The 22,981-nt window shown below is 46.0% G+C and overlaps 1 protein-coding gene across 8 annotated transcripts in view; it reads left to right on the top strand.

Moving 5' to 3' along the window:
• ARHGEF9 (Cdc42 guanine nucleotide exchange factor 9) overlaps positions 1-22,622 on the top strand; it is a 155,071-nt gene extending 132,449 nt beyond the window's left edge. For all 8 annotated transcript variants that reach the window (XM_043974170.1, XM_043974177.1, XM_043974174.1 and 5 more), the window contains 3 exons: positions 9,992-10,235; positions 13,196-13,264; positions 22,385-22,622. In XM_043974170.1, coding sequence (XP_043830105.1) covers positions 9,992-10,235; positions 13,196-13,264; positions 22,385-22,566 — 495 coding nt within the window. In that variant the 3' untranslated portion in view covers positions 22,567-22,622. The remainder of the gene's footprint in view (positions 1-9,991; positions 10,236-13,195; positions 13,265-22,384) is intronic.
• The last annotated feature ends 359 nt before the right edge of the window (positions 22,623-22,981 follow it).

Here is a 22,981-nt window from a genome sequence, read left to right as displayed (position 1 = left end):
CGCTGTGATTCCTTGTCCCTTCCCTTCTCTGGGTCTTAGTCAACATCAAGGGATTGGAGTAGATCACGTCTCAAGTCCTTTCAAGCCTAGACATCCCATGAGCATCGAGCTGTTTCTGGCAGTCTCTTTGTATTTGGATCCTGAGTCTTTCCCAGGGAGTAAGTGAACTGTGGCCTCAGATAGAGGGATTTGGGCTCACTCAGTGGGTGGGGGAAGAACTTGGTGAGGCCTTAGGGGCCCTCCCTAGGGCCTCTGAGAGTCCTCCATTTAGACAGTGGCCTAGTCTGCCTGTGGGGAAGACCAGCCCTTACCCAAGTGAGCTAAGTTTGGAAAGGTGAGAAGGAAAGGAGCTGAGACTGAAGGAGAGTGTGGCAGAGAGACCCAGGAAAGCACCCTTGGGCTTTCTGGGAGCTTAGAGCCAAAGCTGAAAGGAAATCTCTGAGGTTACTCAGGTTACAGAGGAGAAAATAGAGGCCCAGGGAAGGGAAGTGACTTGTCCAAGGTCACACAGAGCATCTGAGATCTAGAGCTGGCAGGGCCTTCAGAGGCCATTGGGTCTAAACCCTTCACTTTACTGAGGAGGAAACTGAGGCCCAGAGAGGTGAAGGAACTTGCCCAAGGTGACACAGGTAATAGGTAACAGAGAAGGATTTGAACCTGTGGGCTGGGCCTTCAAGCTGCCTCCATACCCTATGGAGCGGCCCCTAGAGGGTAAGTGCCTTCCTGTCCAAACAGGAAGCCTCCAAGCCCCAGTTGCCTGGGGATAGGATAGAGGGTGCCCCTACTTTGGGACAGGCAAGATCAGCTGTCCTTTGAGGGCCCCTCTCACACTGAGGTCCCCTTCCAAATTCTGGGGCACATTTCTTTGCTTCTGTCCACAGTAGGTGGTTGTTTCTAGAGCAGGGATTTTATTCTAAGCTCTCCTCTCAGGCTTGTAGGAGGGGAAAAAAATCATGGTGGAGAGATAAAGGCCTAGGCAGTTCTTGGTTCAGAGGGCTCACTCTGAAGGCTTCCTCCTCCCCTCAGTTTTTACCTCCATCCCACCTAGTCTCCCAGAGACACCATATGAAATGCTTGACTAGAAAATCACTGACTCAGAAAGCTGTCATTCTGACAATATCATTTTTTCCAGCCCAGGCCTTAAGTTGCACATCTGTTTTTTAAGCTCCCTGTTCTGTGTGTGTGTGTGTGTGTGTGTGTGTATGTGCGTGCATGCATGTGTGTATGCCCATATGTATGCAGTGGATTAGTGTGTGTGTGCCCATATGTATGCAGTGTGTGTGTGTATGTGTGCGTGTGCCCATATGTATGCAGTGTGTGTGTATGTGTGCGTGTGCCCATATGTATGCAGTGTGTGTGTGAATGCCCATATGTATGCAGTGTGTTTGTGTGTGTGTATACACGCGCACATTCGTGCACGTGTTTAATCGAGCCTGAAATCAAACAACACCAGCATTTAAAGGACTATGTCCTGGGTAGATGAGTTGACTCTTTCCAAAAGATAGACTGATCTCTTGTTTTCACATCATCTTCATTTCGGAGTCTATCCCCTGCCCGCCCCTCCTATTCCCGACTTCCTCACCCAGCCAGCCATACCTTGAAACAGAGGATTCCAAAGAGAGAGAAAGAGAAGTGCAGTCCACTGAATGAAGACACTGAACCAGCACAACCATATTTCCTACCTTGGCAACAAGGGATGAATGGAGAACCATGGACCTTCTCTCTTCAACACCCAGCTTCATCAACACGATATACAGCGTTCAGTTTTGACTGTTCTCCTGCACATTGTTGTAGTCATCGCTTATATAATTTCCTGATTCTGCAAACTTCATTCTTCATCAGTTCAACCCAAGTCTCCGATGGGCTGACTCTTGACTCAGTCTGGAGCTGAGCCTGCGTAGGAGAAGGGCTGTGGATCTGTAACTGAGATGGTCACCAGCTCACCTTCTGCCTAGCTCTGCTCCCAGCACCCCACGAAGTTCCAGTTAGCCCATCAGGCTAGAGGGAAGACCTGCCCAGCCGCAGCAGGACCAACGGAGCAGCCTACTTTGCGGGCCTTTGTCCCCTCTCATCACCACAGTGTGTGGACACTTGCAAATGAGCTAAGGAAGAATGACTCTGGGGCCTTGCTTTGCTCCTTTGGTTTGGTTTGGTTTTCTCTGAATTCATTTACCCATCCCTAATTTTAACAAACTTCAGCATGGATCATGAAGATAGTCACTTCCTTTCCCTGGTCTTCAATATCTACTTTTGTAAGATGGAGAGATTGGACTAGATGCCTTTTTGTATCCTTCCCATGTCTAATTATCTGTGAATATGACTTTCTGAGGCAATGCTGGAAGAGCAAAGACCAAAGGCTAGGAACAAAGTCAAGTCATCCGCCCATCCGGGCTCACAGCATACAGACCAACCGGAGGCCAGAATGGATCTACGTGAGATGGAGCTAAAGAAATTGAGGGTCACAGCTGTTCAGTGAGCTACACCCTGGTGAATGTTGAGGAAAACAGAAGTACTCATAATTCACCAGTCACAGGAGAACTTGGGAATGGAGGGAAAGCCTGCTTCAGACAAGAACATTAACTAGACGTACCATGGAACTACAGACAAGGACTTCCATTTGAATTCTACCATAGGCCCCTTTCTGCTCAGCAGCCAAGGACTAAGCTACATCTGTCCACAGTGACAAGAGGTGATCAGGCAAGACTTGGGCACCCACAAGCTGGGCCTTTGGCCTTTGCCTTATCTTTCTGGTGGTCTACGGGTAGAAGCCAGAAGTCCAAAAGACTTTTTCTTTAGATTTCCTGAGTCTTTGATGGTCTGGCCTGTCTCCCCACTTTTGAATAGAGATGGAAGACATAGGTAAAGGTGAATTGGACGTGAGGGCTAACTACTTTCCCAAAGGAAATGGATGGAGGAAGTGAAGGGGACACAGACTCGAATGATTACAATCTCCTTGCTAGGGTCCTTGGAACATAGAACACAGCATGTCAGAGCTGGGAAGGCCCTTAGAATGTAACATGCCCAAGCTGTGAAGGCCCCTTAGAACATAAAATGTCAAGAGATGGAAAGGCCCTGAGAAGAGAGGATGTCAGACCCGGAGGGGCCTTAGAACACAGAATATCAGAGATGGGGGGGCACTTAGAAGAGAGAGTGTTAGAGGTAAAATTAGAACAGAGAATGGCAGAGATGAGATCAGCAGTAGGGTAGAGAATATCAAAGCTGGAAGGGTCCTTAGAACAAGGGATGTCAGAGCTGGAAGGGGCCTTAGAATACTGTATGCCTACGTTTTGTTTTGTTTTTTGTTGTTTTGGGTGAAGCAATTGGGGTTAAGTGACTTGCCCAGGGTCACACAGCTAATAAGTGTCAAGTGTCTGAGGCCAGATTTGAACTCAGGTCCTCCTGACTCCAGGGCCAGTGCTCTATCCACTGCACCACCTAGCTGCCCCTATATGCCTAAATTTTAGGAGGCCTTAGAACATAGAATGATCAAGCTGGAAGGAACCTTCAAGGTCATCTTGGGGACATCAAAGAGAAACCAAAATTCCAAAGGAGGGAGTGACTCACTCACCCAAGGCCACACAGCTAGTTCCCAACAGAACCTAGTCTACAATCCAGGGGTCCTGGGTTCTACTCTCCAACCTTCCCCTCCTGTGCTTCCTCTGCCACATCAGATAAGAGGCTGACTCGAATGTCACAGAGGGGCCCTGGAGACAATAGTTTGGAGACTCCCTTGATATCCCTCCCCCCTCCCCACATATACCTCACCCCCTTCCTCTTCTCCAACTCACATTCTTTTTCCTTCTTCCCATGGCCCATGCCCTTGGTCTACCAGTGGTACTCCTTAATCCCACTGGGGGCCCTCAGGGCTGAAGAGGTGGCTGAGCCCTGGGCTAGATCAGATCAGCAGGTCTCTCTCACATGCTGATTAGACATGGGGTGCTGGGAGAGTCGAGCTTGGCCCGGCTCCCTTACCAGCCATTCAGGCCAACCTTGCCACAGTAGCAACCCTTCTGTGGCTTATGGTACTTGGCAGAAGCCAATCTCTAGGGCTGACTGGCCCTCCATGGCTGTGCCCGGTTGGCCGCAGGATGCTGGTATCAACCCCTTCCTCACTCTAGTGGGCTCCTTCCCCCAGGACAGTGCCATAGCTGTTTGACTGTCTTAGCCAGGCTGGTTGTTGGTAATTGGTCCTTGATGGTTTCACTCCATTCAACTTGACTCCCGGCTTACTAGGCACCCATTATGTGCTCAGTGCTTGAGAATACAGAGAGGAAATAAGGTACAGTTCCTGCCTTCAAGGAGCTTACAGTCTAATAAGGAAATAGGACATATATCCAAATAGATACGTGCTTAGGCAGGAATTGAGCAAAAGTACACTTTGGGCGGTGGGGGGGTGGGGGTGGGGGGAACGGATCCGGCCAAATGGGATGAGGCATTTGAGGAACAAGGGACCAATTTCACTTTGGGCTAGGGGAGGAAGAGTTCAGGGAAGACATGTTGAGGCAGGTGGCAAGGCAGAGTGGAAGGGAGGGGCTTTATCAGGTGGGAGAGTGGGAGTCCATTCTGAGCATGGGGGTAGCCAGACCAAAGATCAGTAGGCAGCAGAGGGTATTCTGGATATGAGGAATGGAGAGGAGGCCAGCTGGGCTGAACTGGAGGAAGCGTGATGGGGGCTTATGGGAGATTCTTAGGCCAAATGGGCAGAAATGGGCCAGCCTCCCCTAATGCTAAGGTGTGCCTTATAAGGTGGGGAAAATGAGACATCCAACCCATTCCTTTCTTCTTTGTCCTGAAAAGTGTGTCCATGCTTATATATAATAAGTTGGCCAAAAAGAAATCTAATCTACCAACAGGCATTTATTAAGCAAGTACCTACTGTGTGCTAGATACCATGCTAAGGGCTCCAAAGACAAAACTAGGGCTGTCCCTAGTCCCTGTCCCTCAGGGAACTTACGGTGTGATGGAAATTCAGGGTAACTAGAATGCTCTATTTTTCATTGTTAATAATAATAACAGTAATAATAATGCAAATGATGTACTCTCTAAGACTACATGTTGGAGAGCCTGTTCCAGTCCACATTGGCAGAGGGAGTTTCCTCACTGAGAGTTCCTTAAACCAATGAAGTCACAAGTCTAGCCCAGAAAATAGTCTTTTTAAATTATTTTATTCATCTTTTTCAAACATTTTTTTCCAGTTACATGTAAAGATATTTTTGAGTTCCAAATGTTTTTCCCTCTCCCCCCCTGAGACCAGTAAGCAATCTGATCTAGGTTATACATTACTATCATGTTAAACATGTTTCCAATAAGAGAAGAATCAGAACAAAAGGGAAAAAACCGCAAGAAAGAATAAACAAGAACAAAAGCAGCAGCAGAAGTGAAAAGTGTGCTTCAATCTGCATTCAGCCCAGAAAATGGTCTTAAAAATAATGAATGATAGTGTAGCACGTGAATTATCAGGGCCAAGCACTGTGTCTAGAGGTTTAAGCACTCTGCATTTATCACCTCCTTTCATGCTCCTATTAACCCATTTCCCAGATGAGAACAAAAACAAGGAGAAGGGACAGGAAATAGCTTGGCCAGAGTTTCATAGCCCAGAACCTTGGGAACCTGGCCTAGAAGGCAGCTCTTCTGCCTCCAAGCCTGGCCTGTTCTTCCTTGACTCATGCTGACTTTATGGTGTTAATGGAGAGGTGCTCCCACCAGAGGAGGTGCCAAGGTACACAAGTCAGAGTCCAGTAATCCTTGACAGATCCAGTCACCAAGTGTTGTAGGGGTTCAGTGGAGGGAGGATGTCCTGTGGGCTAGAGTGACCAGGAAAGGTTTCCTGGAGGCTGTGCAACTTGAATTGGGCCTTGAAGGCTGCTCAGGATTAGAAGAGGGAAGGCATTGCAGGAAGAATGAATAGTGTGAGCAAAGGCTTCTGGGCCAAAATTTCAACTAATAATATGTTGAGATGGGAATGGACCTTGAGGATTCTCTAGTCCCTATTTACAAATAGAGCAGTTGAAGTCACTGTGCCCTTAAAAGACCAGGTGGCAGAGAGGAAGCAGCCAGCAACTGGTGGCTGAGGAGTTGCGTTTGAATCCTCGCTCTGCCTCTTAAGATTTGTAGGACCTGGCCTTTGCTACCTACACTCATTTTTCTTTTTTATTTATTTATATTTACTTATACACACACATTTGTGTGTGTGTGTGTGTGTGAATACTATATGTTTACATATTTATACCAGTTTTTAACTGAGGAAAGAAATGACTTATTTGGATAGAAACACCATGTACCATGTGAATGAGCTGGTTGGAGGATGGGGATTATTTTACAATTGAGGAAACCAAAGTGCCCAAGCTCAGCTAGGAGGCAATGGAGCCAGGACTCGGCAAGGATGTTTTAAAGGTGCTGAGCTAAAAGTAAAATCAAGAGGCCGCTGGGTATGTCTGTGCTTTTCCTGACAGGTCGAGAACTTCCTTCTAGAAAGAACATTCCAGTCAGTTGTATGCCTGTTGTCCCCCACCCCCGCCCCCAAGAGTTGTGCTGTCTAGACGGTGTTTCCCTAGCTCAGTGCAGAGTATATCATGCGGGGGACAGAAGGCACAGCTTTTATGGGAGTTGGGCTATCGGACATCCATCTCTTTCCTCTTATCTCCCAGCCCCTTGTCTCTGCTGTGGAAGGAGATTAGATTAGTGTGACACTCCACCCTCCTACACAAGCACTGTGCGATGCAGACTGGACCCTTTGTCCTGGAACGGATCCATTCACTTGCACGGAGGTCATACATGGCTAAGTGGAAAGAATCTCTTGGTTGGAGCCCCAGATTTGCAGCTGTGTGACCTTAGGGAAGTTCTGTGCCCTCTCTGGGTCTCAGTAAAAGTGGAACAAGGGCATTTGTTCTCTCTACCACTGGAGACTCTGGGCTTGCTGCTAAATTCCATAGAAATTCTAGCTGCTCTGATTAATAGCCACATGTAGTCCAAGTCCTGGGCTCCCTGCCCCCCACCCTTCTGGGCCTTTGTAAACCAGAATAAGCTGTTCCCATCAGAGGACCCAAGTGGCCCTGGCTCAGAGCACCTCTTCAGATGCCCGTTTGTGGCTCCACAGGCTCCTCCCTGCCCCTGGAGAACTGACCTCTTCCCATTCTGCAGGCCTTCTGCCTTGGGTGCCAAGCTGGCTCCCGCCAGCCTATGTGCTCAGCTTATTTATAGCTGTGCTCTCAGAGAGGAACGTGGCCGCTGCCGCCTCGGTGGCGACAAAAAGACGAGAGCAGTTTTTTTTTTTCCAGAGCATTTCATCAGCACCTGTGTCTCCCCCGCTGGGGCTGAGGGGTTGACCTAGCTGTGCTCACAGACAGCCCAGAGGAGCCCAGCTTTCCCAGGGGGTGGGTAAGAAATCAACCCCCACCCCCCAACCCTGTCCTGGGTCAGGAGGGCAAGGCCACTGCAGGCAGCACACAGGCTGTGAGTGACAAGTGTGCCAAGATCAGTGGAATAGGAAGGTTGAAACCCAGCTGTCAGACATTAATCTAAATTAATGGGACACCGCCCACTTTGACTGGGAGGCCATCAAAAGCTAGAGCAGAATTTGAGTTGGCTGGGTCAGGGCTGGCCTGTGGAAGGGGCCTGTTGAGATGGGTGGGACTCCACTGAGGATGGGACCTGAAAAGTAGGTGCCCACCCCCGGAAAGTGACCATAATGACTGGTGGGGGGCTAAGGGGGGTAGGGCGGGGATGGGAGCCACATGACAGGAGAAGCAGCTGAAGAAACTAGGGATTTTGGGGCTGCTTCCTGAGGTAGTGAGTTCTTCACTCCTGGAAGTGTTCAAATAAAGATTGTATGGCCACTTGTTGAGGATATTCAAAGAGGAGATTCTTGGTCAGTTGCAGGTTGTACTCAATTCCCTTCCTGCCCCATGGCATGCCTTTCCCCCCCCCCCCCCCCGCCAGGTCCCTTCCAACTTGGAGATCCTGGACATGAATTAGAGAGACAAAATGTCCAATCCTGGAGGAGTTTTCTCAAGAAGGCTTCATCTTTTATCTTCCTGAGCTGTTCCTGGTCATTTCATCCATTCCTTTGTCTCTAGGCAGGCCTACCTAGAACTCCCTGGGACAAGTAGGGCATCTGCCCTTGTTTTCCTAGTCTTTTTTTTTTTTTTTCAGGGTAATGAGGGTTAAGTGACTTGCCCAGAGTCACACAGCTAGAAAGTGTCAAGTGTCTGAGGCTGTATTTGAACTCAGGTCCTCCTGAATCTAGGGCCGGTGCTTTACCCAGTTTTCCTAGTCTTTAGGGTATATCTTCCCCCACCCTGCCCAAGTAACTCTTTCCAGTGTTTTCATGGCCCAGTGAAACCTGAGCCTGTGGCTGAGTAGTCTAAAGACCTCCGCAGAACTCCCTGATCCCTTGAGTTGCTCGGCTCAGGAATCTTGGGGAAGTTCAGGATGATGAGAAGCTCTGAAGTCCAGGCATTGGCTAAATCCCTCTAGTGAGGTAGGTCTCTAGAACATTGACAAGTTCACCATGTAGGCAGTAAGTCACCAACATTTAGGCCAAACAAACTGTGTCTGCTTCCTGCCCTCCAAACCAAGAGGCCAGCCAGCACAGGGGCAAGGGAGACCTGGCCTGACTTTGGCACACACTGGCTGTGTGACCTTGGACTAGTCATTTTTCCCCTTGGCACCTCAGGGTCTCATCTGGCAGAGAGAGGAGAGGATTGGGCTAGTTGACCTCCTAAGACCCCTTCCAGCTCTGATATTCTGTGCTCTACTTCTCTTACCAATGTGCAAAGGATTGACCTTTTTATGTGTTTGTTTTGTTTTGTTTGTTTTACCAGCCAGCCCCAGGCAAGTGCCTATTTATAAGTGTGTGCCCGCTATGCTGCGTACATGAAGATGAGGCTGCTGACCCGCCATCAGTAGGGCATACCCATGCATTGGGTTCCAGTAGCAGAGGCAGTTTGCCCCAAGCCATTCCTAGGCCCCCTCTGTCTGTCCCCCTCCCCTCCCCGCCCCCCAAGGATCCTCTCTTTGTAGACTTGTTGCTAGCCCCATAAACCCTCTCAGAGGCAGGCAGGCTGGCCTAGGTGGGCAGCGTCAAGATTAGCCTTTCCACAGAGGAGAGAACTGGAGTCCTTAGGCACTGGGACTCTGTTCCATATATAGTAATAGGCCTGGGGCCCTAAACAAGGGTTTCTAAGAACTGGCTCCCACATTTACTGTCTACGTGACCTGGAGTAAATGACTCCCTCTCAGTTTTCTCCTCTGTAATATGGGGTAAAGACAGTGAACATTTCTGGAATGCTTAAAGGTTTGTAGAACGCTATCCAAATATGATCTCATTTGATCCTCACAACAACCCTGCGAGGTCGGTGCTATTATTATCTCCATTTTATAGATGAGGAAACTGAGGCAGTCAGAGGCAAAATGACTTGCCCAGGGTCACCTAGCTGGTAAGTGTCTAGAGCTGAATTTGAACTCAGGTCTTCCCGACACCAGGCCCAGCGCTCTGTGCATAATGCCGTGCTGCCCCAGTCATTGCCTTAGTGTGAGAAAAACACTGTGTAGACCTAAAAGCTTTAAGAGAAATGGGGGTTGTCATGGTACCCTGAGCCCCCTCACATCGAGGGGCTTGCACAGAGACACATGGATGGTAAGTTGCCGAACGTGGACTTGAACCCAGGCTTCTCGCTCCAGGTCCATCACTCTTTCCCCCTCCCTCCCATGGCTTCTTGGTGGCATGCACGCCTGGACTGAGAGACTCAGTTCATGGCTGGGGGCTCTATATTACCTTGGATGAAGTGCCTTAGAACCAGGGCAAAGCTTGCTCCTCAGCCTCATTAGCCCAACACTCTATCCCACTGGGCCAATGAGGCCAGAGCCACCCGAAATGCTTCCCAGGCGTATTCCTCAAATAAGCCAATGGGAGAAGGTTCCCTGCGTGCCCGCAGTGTGCAAACGCTCCCACTCCCCCACAACAGAAATCCCTCTCTTCCTTTGCCTCTAGGACCTGATCAGGAGAGATATCCTTTACTACAAGGGCCGCATCGACATGGATAAGTATGAGGTGGTCGACATTGAGGACGGACGTGACGATGACTTCAACGTCAGTATGAAAAATGCCTTCAAGCTACATAACAAGGAAACTGAGGAGGTCCATTTGTTCTTTGCCAAGAAACTGGAGGAGAAGCTTCGCTGGCTCCGGGCTTTCAGAGAAGAGAGAAAGATGGTACAAGAAGATGAGAAAATAGGTAAGAAACCCACAGAGACCAAGCAAGAGTAAGGCTTTGCTTGGCAGGAAATCTGGCCTGAAAACATCTGATGAGTATTTATTTTCCAGTGGGGGGAATACTCTTCTGCAAGAGTACATGGGGGTTTCTAGCTGTGTGACCCTGGAAACCGTGGTAAGGTTCCTCTTGATGCTTACGAGCTGGGCAGCTTCAGGCAACCTATTTGATTTCTCTGAGCCTCAGTTTCTTCATCTGTCAAATAGTCAATAACACCTGCACCTCACCTGCACACACATATACATACGTTTTACATAGATAGAGATATAGATATAGATAGATATGTATATTAGGGGATGGGTGGGTGGGTGGGTAGATGGGTAGATTGGTGGGGAGAGGACAGCCTGATGTAATGGATGAAGAAGTGCATGCACATACATATACATTCATTATACATATATACATGTATATGGATGGATGGGTGGATGGATAGATGGATGGGTGGGTGGATGGATGGATGGGAAGAGGACAGCCTGATGTAATGGATGAAGAAGTGCATGCACATACATATACATTCATTATACATATATACATGTATATGGATGGATAGATGGATGGGTGGGTGGATGGATGGATGGATGGATGGGTGGATGAATGAATGGATGAATGAATGGATGGATGGATGGATGGGGAGAGGACAGCCTGATGTAATGGATGAAGAAGTGCATGCACATACATATACATTCATTATACATATATACATGTATATGGATGGATAGATGGATGGGTGGGTGGATGGATGGGTGGATGAATGAATGGATGAATGAATGGATGGGGAGAGGACAGCCTGATGTAATGGATGAAGAAGTGAATGCACACACATATACATACATTATACATGTATACATGTATATGGGATGGGTGGGTGGATGGATGGATGGGTGGGTGGGTGGATGGATGAAATGGATGAATGGATGGGGAGAGGACAGCCTGATGTAATGGATGAAGAAGTGGCTTCTGAGCCAGGGATACCTGGTTTCAAGTCCCACCTCAAATGATAAATGTTGTCTGTGTGACCTAGGCAAATCACCTGACCTCTGGGTCCTGGGCAGCTCTCTAGACTTTATGTTGCAGAACAGGTCCCAGTCTGCATTGGAAGAGGGAGTTCCCTCTACCAATCAGACCCCAGGTCCAGTCCCATCCCCCATACCTTGAAATGTTCCAGGTTTTAGCCCCGCTTGAACATGAGCCTTGAGGGTCCTTTTCGGTCTTTATGTCTTGGCCATGGCTCACATAGCATCATCTGCATTCTTTCCTTTACCATCCCGCCTTTAGGCAACTGGCAGAAGTTATTGTGGCACCATAAGAAGATACCAAATTAATACTATTTTCCTTTCTTTGAATTGTGCTTAGAATCTCATTCTCTCTTCACACAGCTGGAGGGGAGCTTCTTAAAAACAGTTGATTATAGGATTTTTAGTGTTCACAATGGCTGCCGCACTGAAAACCCACTCTCCTAGTTGCAGGCTGGATCGATAATGCAGCAATTATCAATTAGTTTTGATTCGGTGACTGCCAACATGTGACCGCATGGTGCTAGATACTCTATCCAGAGTTAAATGAACCCAATCCCAAACCCTCTGGCTGCTTACAGTCCAACACAGACCTTCCATCATGGCTCTTTATCCTATAGGCCATTCTGCTGGTGCCATTTGCCATCATTTTGTAGCATTCGGTTTCCAAATAAAGCAGTCAGTGAGGGTGGGGGGTACTTCACCTGCTTGTGAGTATGCTGCCACAAAATGGTGGTTGAGTGTCTTGGTTCTTAGCTCTGAATCACAGAGAAACAGATATTTACTAGAAGTCTTCTCTGGCTTTAAAAAAATATCTCCTTCCTATTTCAAGAAATAAAAATAGCCAAGTTGAATTCCAGTAGAGCAAGCTTTACAAAGAAGCAAGCAGACAGGTGTAAATTGGTGTCTTTCTCACTAACCGAATTGTTATTAATCATGGCTTAGTTCAAAGCCTGGTCTTACCTGGCCTCTCAGAACAAACGCCACTCCAAGACCTTGGGCCAACTTGGCATCGAAATGCCTCTGGTTGCTTTTGTCAGTGGCTGACTGCTGGGGCTGACGAAAAGGCCGCCTTTAGCTTGCTTTTCTAATACTTTGGACAAGCTTGCCAACGTCTTTCTCTCCTGCTTCCTTCTCCCTTCATATGTGGGAAAAAATACAAAGAGAGCCAGCCACAGGTTGATTCTGCCTAGAGTAGCCAATTCCCCAAATCTGATCTCTGCCAGTCAGAAGGATTTTCCACTGTACTGTGGGGGAAAGAAGGTATCTGTTGATTTTGAAAATCTTTTGGGCCCCCCCCCCCCCATAGCAGCTTCCTAGGGACTGTACCTTGTGGGGTCTCCTTCTGATAGAAAAGAAAAGATAAGGTACTGAAGAACAGGAGAGCCCATGGCACTCAGACGACCCAGCAGGCTACTTTGGCCAAGGTGGCCATCCATCCCCTTGGCTGTCAAGAAGCTCCTCCGGAAGACACATTATCAGTCTCTGCCTGGGTTTGTCCTTTGCTGGCATGGCCTCAGAGAGCCCACATGCCTTCCACATCACCCAGAGGAGGCCTGGCAACAGAGGATTTGTAAAGAGCCCATTGACAGAAGGTTTTTGGTTTTATGGTGACGTAAATTGGTTATAACACCCAGGCTGACAGAAGTTGGGACAAAAAGACCAGTATGCTCTGGGTCTGCAAGCAAGGTTGGGAAGGCTTCCATTTTCATGGCTGAACTGCTGAGCAGGCCTCAAACCCGTCCCTGACATCAAAAGGAAAGTGGGTCAGCCTTGGGTAAACGCTTGGCACTGCTTGGGGGGAGGAAGGAGATGTGTCTGGAGGGTGGGTTCCTTGGATCCCTGCCCTGTCACCAATGGCTCAGGGCAGCTGCCTCACCACAGGCAACTTGTGTGTTTCCTCTATTGCAGGCTTTGAAATTTCTGAGAACCAGAAAAGGCAGGCCGCCATGACTGTCAGGAAAGTCAGTAAGCAAAAAGGTAAGACCCCCTCTGCTCCAAGCTTGAAAGATGGGTCAGCAGCGGGACTAGGCTCTTCCCATCTGGCCTATGTTGAGAGAGATCAACCACTTGGTGTGTGCCCTTGTAACAAAGGTTTAAAAAGAAAGAGAATGAAACCATTAAAAACATACCCAACACATCAACTGAATCTGAGAGTATATGCTCTAGTCCACAGCAGTAGCCCCCTCCACCTCTGTACCACATATTCTCAAATCCTCTCCAAGGGTAAGCTTGACTAGCATAGTCACATAGCAGTCAGAGTTTGTGTTGCTGTTCTTGCTATTGTTCTTTCTGATTTTATTGTTGTAGTCATTGTGTATGTTGTCTTTCTTGTTCTGCCGACTTCCCCAGCACTTATGAATTCTTCATGTTAGTTGTTTCTTATGATGCTGTAAGATTCCATTCCATTCTTGCCACATGCTTTGTTCAGCCAGTCCCGGATCAATGAGCACCCACTTTAATTCCAGTATTATGAAGAATATTTTGGTGTACCCAAGACCTTTCTTTTGTATTGTTAGCTTCCTTGGGCTATGTGAGGCCTGGTGATGTTATGTCTTTGGAGCAAAGAGTATGGACAGAGCGATGTATTTTTTTAAAAAGAAAGAAAGAGGGGCAGCTAGGTAGCACAGTGGATAGAGCACCAGCCCTGGAATCAGGAGGACCTGAGTTCAAATCTGGCCTCAGACACTTGACATTTACTAGTTGTGTGACCCTGGGAAAGTCACTTAACCCCAATTACCTCACCAAAAATAAAAGAAAGAAAGAAAAGAAACACCCTTGTGAACTCATTCAAACTGGAACTCAACTTACATGTTTGCTCAAACGATTAGCCAGGACCGAATGGGGACATGGCTTAGCATGGTGGCTGGCATATTTTAGGCACTTAATAAATGTCTACTGATTGATTGAACCAACATTACTCCAGTTCGGGCAGGAGGAAAGAGACCCTACCTCCTGTCTCCAGCTTGACCACTGAGAGCCACTGTTACTTTTTCCAAGACTTCAGCAGCCATCACTGCTTTCCTTCCCTTCTGTTCCCATCTGATCTCCCTTTTCTTGGCATGCTTGCTGTAAAAAAATGTTCCAACTCCAGAAATCGTTGATGCCAACAACCATGGAAAAAAGCCCTGAATTATTCCCAGGCCCCCTTGATTGAGGGGGCTAGATGCCTATGAATAGCCAATTTCTGATTAAGCTGGTGTATTTACTGTTTATCCTGAGCATTGCCATCTCTCTTACCAACTCCTCTGGCGGAGCCATCAGCCCCTCCCATCTCCCTCTCCAGTACTAAGAGACCTGACTAGATAGTGAAATGAACTAGGCTTGATGTCTGAAGGCCTGGGCTCAAATCGTGACTTTGTTAGTAGCCAGGTGACTGTGGACAAGTCACTGCCCTGCTCTTAACCTCTATTCTTCATCTATAAAACAAGCATTAATAATACAGTACTTCTCCATTAAACTTGCTACCATACTCACTAACTTGTACACTCTCCCACACATGCACAGTGCCAGTGGGAAGAGTAGACATATACACAGAGCTTATTGATAGTTAAGCACACATGTAGGGAACACATATGGTCAAGCCAGCCCACACCTGTGGCATTGCAGAGTGACAATGTCCTCTCTCCACTCACTCATAGTGTCCTCACTCTGCTCCTTGCTAGCTTCAGTGTCTGCTGGGCAATTTGCTCAGCTCAACTCTCTGAGCCTAATCCTTTCTCAGCCCCCAAATGCCAGTAGTAATTCTCTCTCGAATCCATCGCTGGCTCTCTTCTCTGCTTCCAAGGGTCTCACTGCCCACAGGCACTTCGGCTGACTTGCCATATCCAACAAGGGATGCAATGTGGTTGTGGTACAGGAGTTATACTCCACAAAGATGCTTCCTGTCTTAACTGTGCCATAGTTGCTCTCAAGGCTGGCGAACTTGCTTTTTAATGAGGAGAAGCATTTATTTCAGAAGTCAGCAGTATAGGGGCAGCTAGGTGGTGCAGTGGATAGAGCACCGACCCTGGATTCAGGAGGACCTGAGTTCAAATCCGGACTCAGACATTTAACACTTGCTAGCTGTGTGACCCTGGACAAGTCACTTAACTCCAATTGCCTCACCACCATCACCACCACAAAAAAAAAAACAAAATCAAAAAAGAAGTCACCAGTGTGGAGCAGAAGTTGAGATGGTCAGAGACCTTGAGACTAAGCCTTGAAATCTGTTATTTATTAGCTGTGTGACCTTAGATAAAGGCCCTCCTTTCTCGGAGCCCTAGCTTCCTTGTGTGTAAAATGAAGAGATGGATTCCATGATCCAACTCTAGCAACCAATGTATCTATGACTCTGTGAGTAGTGAAAAGAGCCCAGATTCCAGTCTTCCCTGATCTTCAGTCATGGGTAAGTTATTCTTCTAGGCGAGACCTTGGACAGGTCATTCTTCCTTCTCTGGGCCTCATGGTTATCATCTGTAAAATGAGGGGATTGAATTCCATGATCCAACAGGTCCCTTTCCTTTCCTGTGTTCTTCTCTATGTCACTTCTAGCTTTGATATGCTATGGTGCTTTCTCTAATACAGTCTGGCTGCCAACCTTATCACTTGATTGAAACTGTCCTCCAAAGTTACCAATGATCTCTTAATTGCTGAGTCCAAGAGCCATTTCTCAGTATTCACCACTCTTGACCTCTTTACAGCATCCAATATTGTCGACCACCCTCTCTCTCCTCCTGAATATCATCTTCTCCCAGGGTATTCATAGCATTGCACTCTCTTGGATCTTCTATTTGTCTGATCATTCCTCACTTTCTTTTAGGGGATCCCTACCTTGCTCTCCCTCTCTCTCTTTCACCTGATCCTGCTCCTCTAGGTTCAGTTATCACCTCCATACAGATAACTCTGATCTACATATTCAGTCCTAGTCTCTGAGCTCCAAACCATGAGCTCCAGTCCCAATTCACCAACTCCCCATGGGACATTTCCAACTGGTATTCCATAGACAGCTCTGATTCAACATGTCCCCCTAAGCCCATCCCCTTTTCTACTTTCTCTGTTTCTGTACAGGGCACCACCAGCCTTCCAGTCACTCAAGGTTCATAATCCCAAAGTCATGCTTGACTCTTGAAACTTCCTCATCTTTCCCTCATACCCAGTATCCATTAAGTTGCCAAGTCACGTCAATTCTACCTTGAAACATTTCTCATATCGACTCCTTCTCTCTACTTAGAAAGCTAGTTCAGGTTTTCATGTCCTCATAACTAGATTATCATGCCAGCATCCTAATTGGTCTCCCTGGCTCAAGTCTCTCCCCAATCCAGTCCATCTCACACCCTTCTGCCAAAATGATATTCTCAAAGCACTCAATCTTGATCAAGTCACTCCCCTGCTCAAGAAACTCCAGTGACTCCTTATTGCCCTCTTAGAATCTATCGTTTCCTTCAAAGCTCAGCTCAAACATCATCTCTTACACGAAGACTTGGTGTTAGTTAAAAAACAGAATTAGATCAGTGTATCTGACTAGAGAAGCAAGTAATAGAAGAAACTGAAAGCAGTTGGCCAGTGTTCGATAAACTTAGAATACAAACTACTGTGGAAAAGGACTCCCCTTTTTAGCAAGAACTGCTGGGAAAACTGGAAAGCAATTTGGCAAAAATTAGATTTAGTTCAGCATCTTGCACCATATACAACAATAAGCTCAAAATAGGTATGGTACCTAAATATAAAGGGCACACCATTAAAAACAATTAGAAAAGAACAAAATCAGAAAATGTTCATAACTGTAGCTGGGGTTGGAGTAGGAGATGGGAAAGAATTCTTAACTGAACAAGGGGCAGAGATAAGCATAAAGAATAGACTTCGGTGGCTACATAAAATTGAAAAGCTTTTGCATGAATAAAATCAATAAAGACAGACTAAGAAGAGAAGTGGTTTAGTGGAGAAAATGCTTTGCATCAATCATATCTGATAAAAGCCTGATATGCACAATGTGCAGGGAATTGACACAGACACAGAACACCAAGAGCCATTTCCTAGAAGATAAGGAGTTGAAGGATATTAATAATTTTCAAAGGAAGATTTGCAAACTATAAATGAGCCCATGAAAATATGCTCCACATCACACCTAGTGAAAGAAACACAAATTCAAACAACCTTTGAGAGTTCACTTCACTCTGGGCTAGTTGGTAAAGATAAACCAAAGATGGGACCAATCAGTGCCAGAGGGACTGTGGGTAGACGGGCATGCCATGCCCTTTTAGTTGGAGCTATGAAGTAGTCTGTTCATTCTGATTTTCAATTTTGAATGAGGAAAGAAAAGTGATTAAACTGTTCATAACCTTTGGCCTTGCGATCCCACTACTGGGCACATACTGAAGGAAGTCAAAGACAGGAACAAAGATACAATGTATACCAAAATACTCAGAGCAGTACTTTTTGGTGCCCATCAATTGTGGAATAGCTGAAAAAAACCTATAGGATGTGTATAGAATAAAATATTGTTGTATAATCTGAAATGATGAATGTAAAGAATTCAGAGAAACCAGTAAGGTTTGCATGAACTGATGCAGAGAGAAATAATCAGAACCACGAGGCCAGTATAAACAATGACTACCAAAATGCCAAGTAAAAGATCACTAAAAGAAAGTAGAAGTCTGAATAATAGATAACCCATTATAGTATGTTATAGGGTATGTTGAAATAGAGATTTCTTTGGCATATAGGTTGTGCTTTTGTAGTGGACAAACCAATTAAGGTCCTGAAGAAAAGAGAAGCCCTACCTCCCTCACAGCAGAGAGGTGGGGAATTACTAGGGCAATAACATTACCAGACAGAGTCACTGTATTGGATGCTTTTACTTAATGGTTTTTCTTTTTCACAAGGGAGAGTGGAGCATTCAGTAGGATGAGAAATTACTGTGATGTCAGGCATCAATAAGACATATATGTGTGTGTATTTATATTGTATATGTATATATACATGTGTATGTGTACGCATATGAGGCAGCTGGGTGGCACAGTAGATAGAGCACTGGACCTGGAATCAGGAAGACCCTGGTTCAAATCCAGCCTCGGATACTTTCTAGCTGTATGACCCTGGGCAAGTCACTTTCACCTCTGTTTGCTTTAATCCATTGGAGAAGGAAATGGCAAACCACTCCAATATCTTTGCCAAGAAAACCCCATGGACAGTATTCCATGCTGTGGTCCATGGGGTCAACTGAAGAACAACATATGTGTGCATGTGCCACGTGCACATGCACAAACACACACACTCTCCTAGGAATGTTACAGCCAAAAGGAATCTTAGTTCTCAGAGCTGAAAGGGAAACCAGTTAATCCAACCAAGAATAAGAAGTCCCTCTATTACATAACCAAGAAATGATCATTGGACCTCTACTTGAAGCATTCCAATGAGAGATAACCCACTGCCCATCAAGGTAGCCATTCCACTTTTAGATAGCTTTAATATTGAAAAGGTTTTCTCTCCTCAATTGATAAATCGTCAAAGGATATGAGCAGGTAGATGAAGAAGTCAAAACCATGTATAATGATATGTAAAAATGCTCTAAATCATTATTGATCAAAAAATTGCAAATTAAAACAACCTTTATATCATTTTACACCTATCATACTGGCTAAAACGATGAAACAGGAAAGTGACAAATATTGGAGGGGATATGGAAAAATTGGGACACTAATTGGGAGCTGTGAATTGATCCAACCATTTTGGAGAGCATTCTGGAATTAGCCCCAGAGAATTCTAAAACTGCTGGGTGAAAACCCAGCAATACTACCATTAGGTCTGTTTCCCAAGATAATTAGGGAGAAAGGAAAAGAACATATATGTTCTAAAATATTCGTAGCAGCTCTCTTAGTGGTGGCAAAGAACTGGAAAGTGAGGGGGTGCTCATCAATTGGGAATGGCTAAACAAATTGTGGTATATGATCATGATGGAATACTACTCTGCTATAAGAAATGATGAGCTCAATGATTATAGAAAAACATGGAAAGACTTGCATGAAATAATGAAGGAAATGAGCAGAACCAAAAGAAGGTTGTCCATAGTAACAGCAATACTGGGGTTTGGTTTGGTTTGGGGTTTTTTGGTTTGTTTGGTTTTTTTGCGGGGCAATGAGGGCTAAGTGACTTGTCCAGGGTCAGACAGCTAGTAAGTGTCAAGTGTCTGAGGCCGGATTTGAACTCAGGTCCTCCTGAATCCAGGGCCGGTGCTTTATCCACTGCAGCGCCACCTAGCTGCCCCCAGTAATATTGTTTTAAGAACAATTTTGAGAGAGCATGTCATTTTGACTATTATAAATACCCAAATTAACTACAAAGGTCGTATGAAGGAAGATGCAATCTGCATACAGTAAAAGAACTGATAAATAGAAGTATGTATAGTATGGATTTACATATAAATACATCATTTGTACCTAATGGTTGCCATCTCTAGGTCAGAGGGGGATGAAAAGGGAGGGTTCATGTGCAAGCTTCTCTTTTTTATCTATTTTGCTTTGTTATGGAAAGCTTGTATTATTTCTTAAGTTCAGATTAAAAACTAATCATTGATTTTTTTTTTGAAAAAAGGTTTTTAAGATTTTCCCTTACATTAAGCTTCAGTTTGCCTACATGAAACTTCCACTCATAGCTCCTCCCTGTGGTCTTTGACACCAAGCAGAACAAGTCTAACCCTTCCACCTCTCATCCTTTCAAACAAGTGAGCCCACCCAGCACCAGGTCCCCACTGAATCTTCTCTTCTCCAGGTTGAACCTTTCTCGTGTTTTCAACCAATCTTCATGTGGCAAAGGGCCCAAGACCTGGTTGCCCTCCCGTGGCTAATTCCAGATTCCCTTCTGGAAATGCAGGCCCCAGAATTGTTCAAATGTCTCCATACAGTCAATTGAGTAAAGCAGGATTATCACTTCCATTGATTTGTACCCAACCGCATTAGCTTTTTCAACTGCCATATCACACCATCGACTCATTGAGCTTGCAGTCTACTAAAATGCCCAGGTCTTTTTCAGATAAAGTGTTATCTGACCTTATCTCCCCAACCCCCACCCCCTGTCTTGTGCTTGTGAAGTTGATTTTTTTTCCTAACTGAACCATGAGACTACATTCATCCCAGTTTAATTTTACCTCATTGGATTCAACCCAACATTTTATTGTCAAGCTTCTTTTGCATCCAACACTTTGGCTCTCCCTCCCAGCCTTATACTCTCTGCAAATCTGATTGGCCCACCCTCCATGCCTTTAAGTCATTGATAAAAATGTCACAGAGAATAGAATCAAGGATGAGTCCCTGGGACCCTCCACTAGAGAGACCTTACTTCAAGTTGACACCAGACATCATTAATGATTCATCTTTGGATCCAGCCATTGACCAGTTCCAAGTTCACCCAAGTGTACCTAGCCCCAGTCTCTCCCCTTTTTACAACCAATTTTGTCAAGTGCTCTCATAAACTCTTTTTTTTTTTAATTTATTTTTTTTAGTGAGGCAATTGGGGTTAAGTGACTTGCCCAGGGTCACACAGCTAGTAAGTGTTAAGTGTCTGAGGCCAGATTTGAACTCAGGTACTCCTGACTCCAGGGCCGGTGCTCTATCCACTGCGCCACCTAGCTGCCCCGCTCTCATAAACTCTTAAGCAAATGTCTACTGGAATTTTCCTGATCTACCTTATCAAAAAAGGAAATTGTTTGACATGGTCTCTGCCTCTCCCCCTCCCCCCACCCCCATAATTTTATAAAGGAAGAAACTGAGGCCCAGAGAGAGGAAGTAACTTGCCCATGTCACACAAGATCCAGTGACATGGATCTCCTGGCCATTCCAGGAACATGGCTCTCCATCTCTTGGCTCCAGGCATTCTCTCTGACTGTTCCCCCATGCCTGGAATGCTCTCCCTCCTCCGCTCTGACTACTGACCTCTCTGGCTTCCTTTGAGCTCCAGCTGAAATCCTATCTTGTACAGGAAGCCTTTCCCAACTCCTCTTGCTTCCAGTGCCTTCCCCCTTTTATTTTATTTATTTTTTTTTTGGTGGGGCAATGGGGGTTAAGTGACTTGCTCAAGGTCACACAGCTAGTAAGTGTCCAGTGTCTGAGGCCGGATTTGAACTCAGGTCCTCCTGAATTCAAGGCCAGTGCTTTATCCACTGCCACCCCCCCCTTTTTAAATTTTTTCCCCCTTTTAAATGATCTCTTATTTATCCTGTCTAGATCTTGTTCCATATATATTTGCCTGCATGTTGACTCCCCCATTGGATTGTGAGCTCCTTGACGGCAGGGACTGGCTTTTGCCCTTTTTTGTATTCCCAGCACTTAGCTTAGTGCCTGGCACATAGTAGGTGTTTAATAAATGTCCTAGATCTTAAGCCGGAAAGGACTTCAGAAAGCAATTAGTCCAACCCTCTCATTTTATAGAGAGGGAAACAGGCCTGGGGAGAGGAAATGACTTGTCCAATGTTAGTTCCAGTATTTGAACCCGGACCTTCTGATTACAAGCCAGGCGTTTTCACCCCTCTGTCATGGTGCTTTCCTTGGCCATCATCACTTGGATAAATTATCTGGTGGCAGGTGTGGTCTATTGCAAAGAATCCCAGACTAAGAAGGAGCTGGCAGACTTGGCTTAAGCCTTGGCCATTTTATCATCTCACTGTCTATCTCCTCTTTGGGCCTCAGTTGTCTCACCTAAAAATAAAAATTTTCCCCCATAGAGGAGGGAGAGAATAAGCATTCATATAGTGCTTACTATGTGTCAGGCACTGTACTACCCCACAATGACAAGGATTGGAGATGAGAAACTGTGCTACTCACTAGCTATGTGATCTCCTGCCTCAGTTTATTCTTCTGTCAAATGAGTGTGCCTACCAGATGGTCTCTCAGGTCCCATCGCCACCCTGACATTCCAGGGGCCTAAGGTGAGTGCTCAGAAAGGCCGCTAACACCCAAGTTACCACTTCGAATCAGGCTGTGTCTCCAGTCGAGTCATTAGGAGAGCCCTGTGACCCTGCTGGGAAGCTTTCCACCAGAGACGGAGATGAAGCAAAGGAGCTTTGGATAGGGTGCCCATTGAATCAAATTGCTCTTCTCCCCTCCCCTTTTTTTCTCCTCCATCTAGGTGCCAACTACTCCCGGGCTGTCCCTCCGGCTTACCCGCCACCCCAGGACCCAGTGAGTCAGGGACAGTACTTGGTGACAGACGGCATCACTCAGTCCCAGGTCTTCGAGTTCTCGGAGCCCAAGCGAAGCCAGTCGCCCTTCTGGCAAAACTTCAGCAGGTTAACTCCCTTTAAAAAATAGCGTTCAGTGGGAAATGTCAGATTTTAAAAATAAATAAAATTATATTTCTAGATGGACTTTTTTTCGGAGAAGCACTGTTGCAATTAATATTTACATGCATATATATATACACACACACACCCTGCGTATGTATATATGGAGAGAGAGAGAGAGAGCGAGAGAGAGCGAGAGAGAGTGAGAGAGAGAAATGTATTGAAGGACCAAAAATGAGTTTTCCCATGTTTTGGGGAACGAGAAAATCTGTTACTAGATAGGAAGATGTACCAATGATTTCTAACCATGTGATCCTTTTTCTGTTCTCTCACTCTCCTCCTTTAATTTAAAAAAAAAAAAAAGAAACAAACAAACAAAAAAACCCCTTGCCTTTTCTTGTGTCCCCCAAATGACTTTCTGGTTATCCTGTGGTTGATTCACT

This window comes from Dromiciops gliroides, chromosome X (assembly GCF_019393635.1).
Source record: "Dromiciops gliroides isolate mDroGli1 chromosome X, mDroGli1.pri, whole genome shotgun sequence".
Classification (NCBI taxonomy): Eukaryota; Metazoa; Chordata; class Mammalia; order Microbiotheria; family Microbiotheriidae; genus Dromiciops; species Dromiciops gliroides.
Note: the sequence above shows the minus strand (reverse complement) of the source record. Positions and strands in the feature narration are given on the sequence as shown.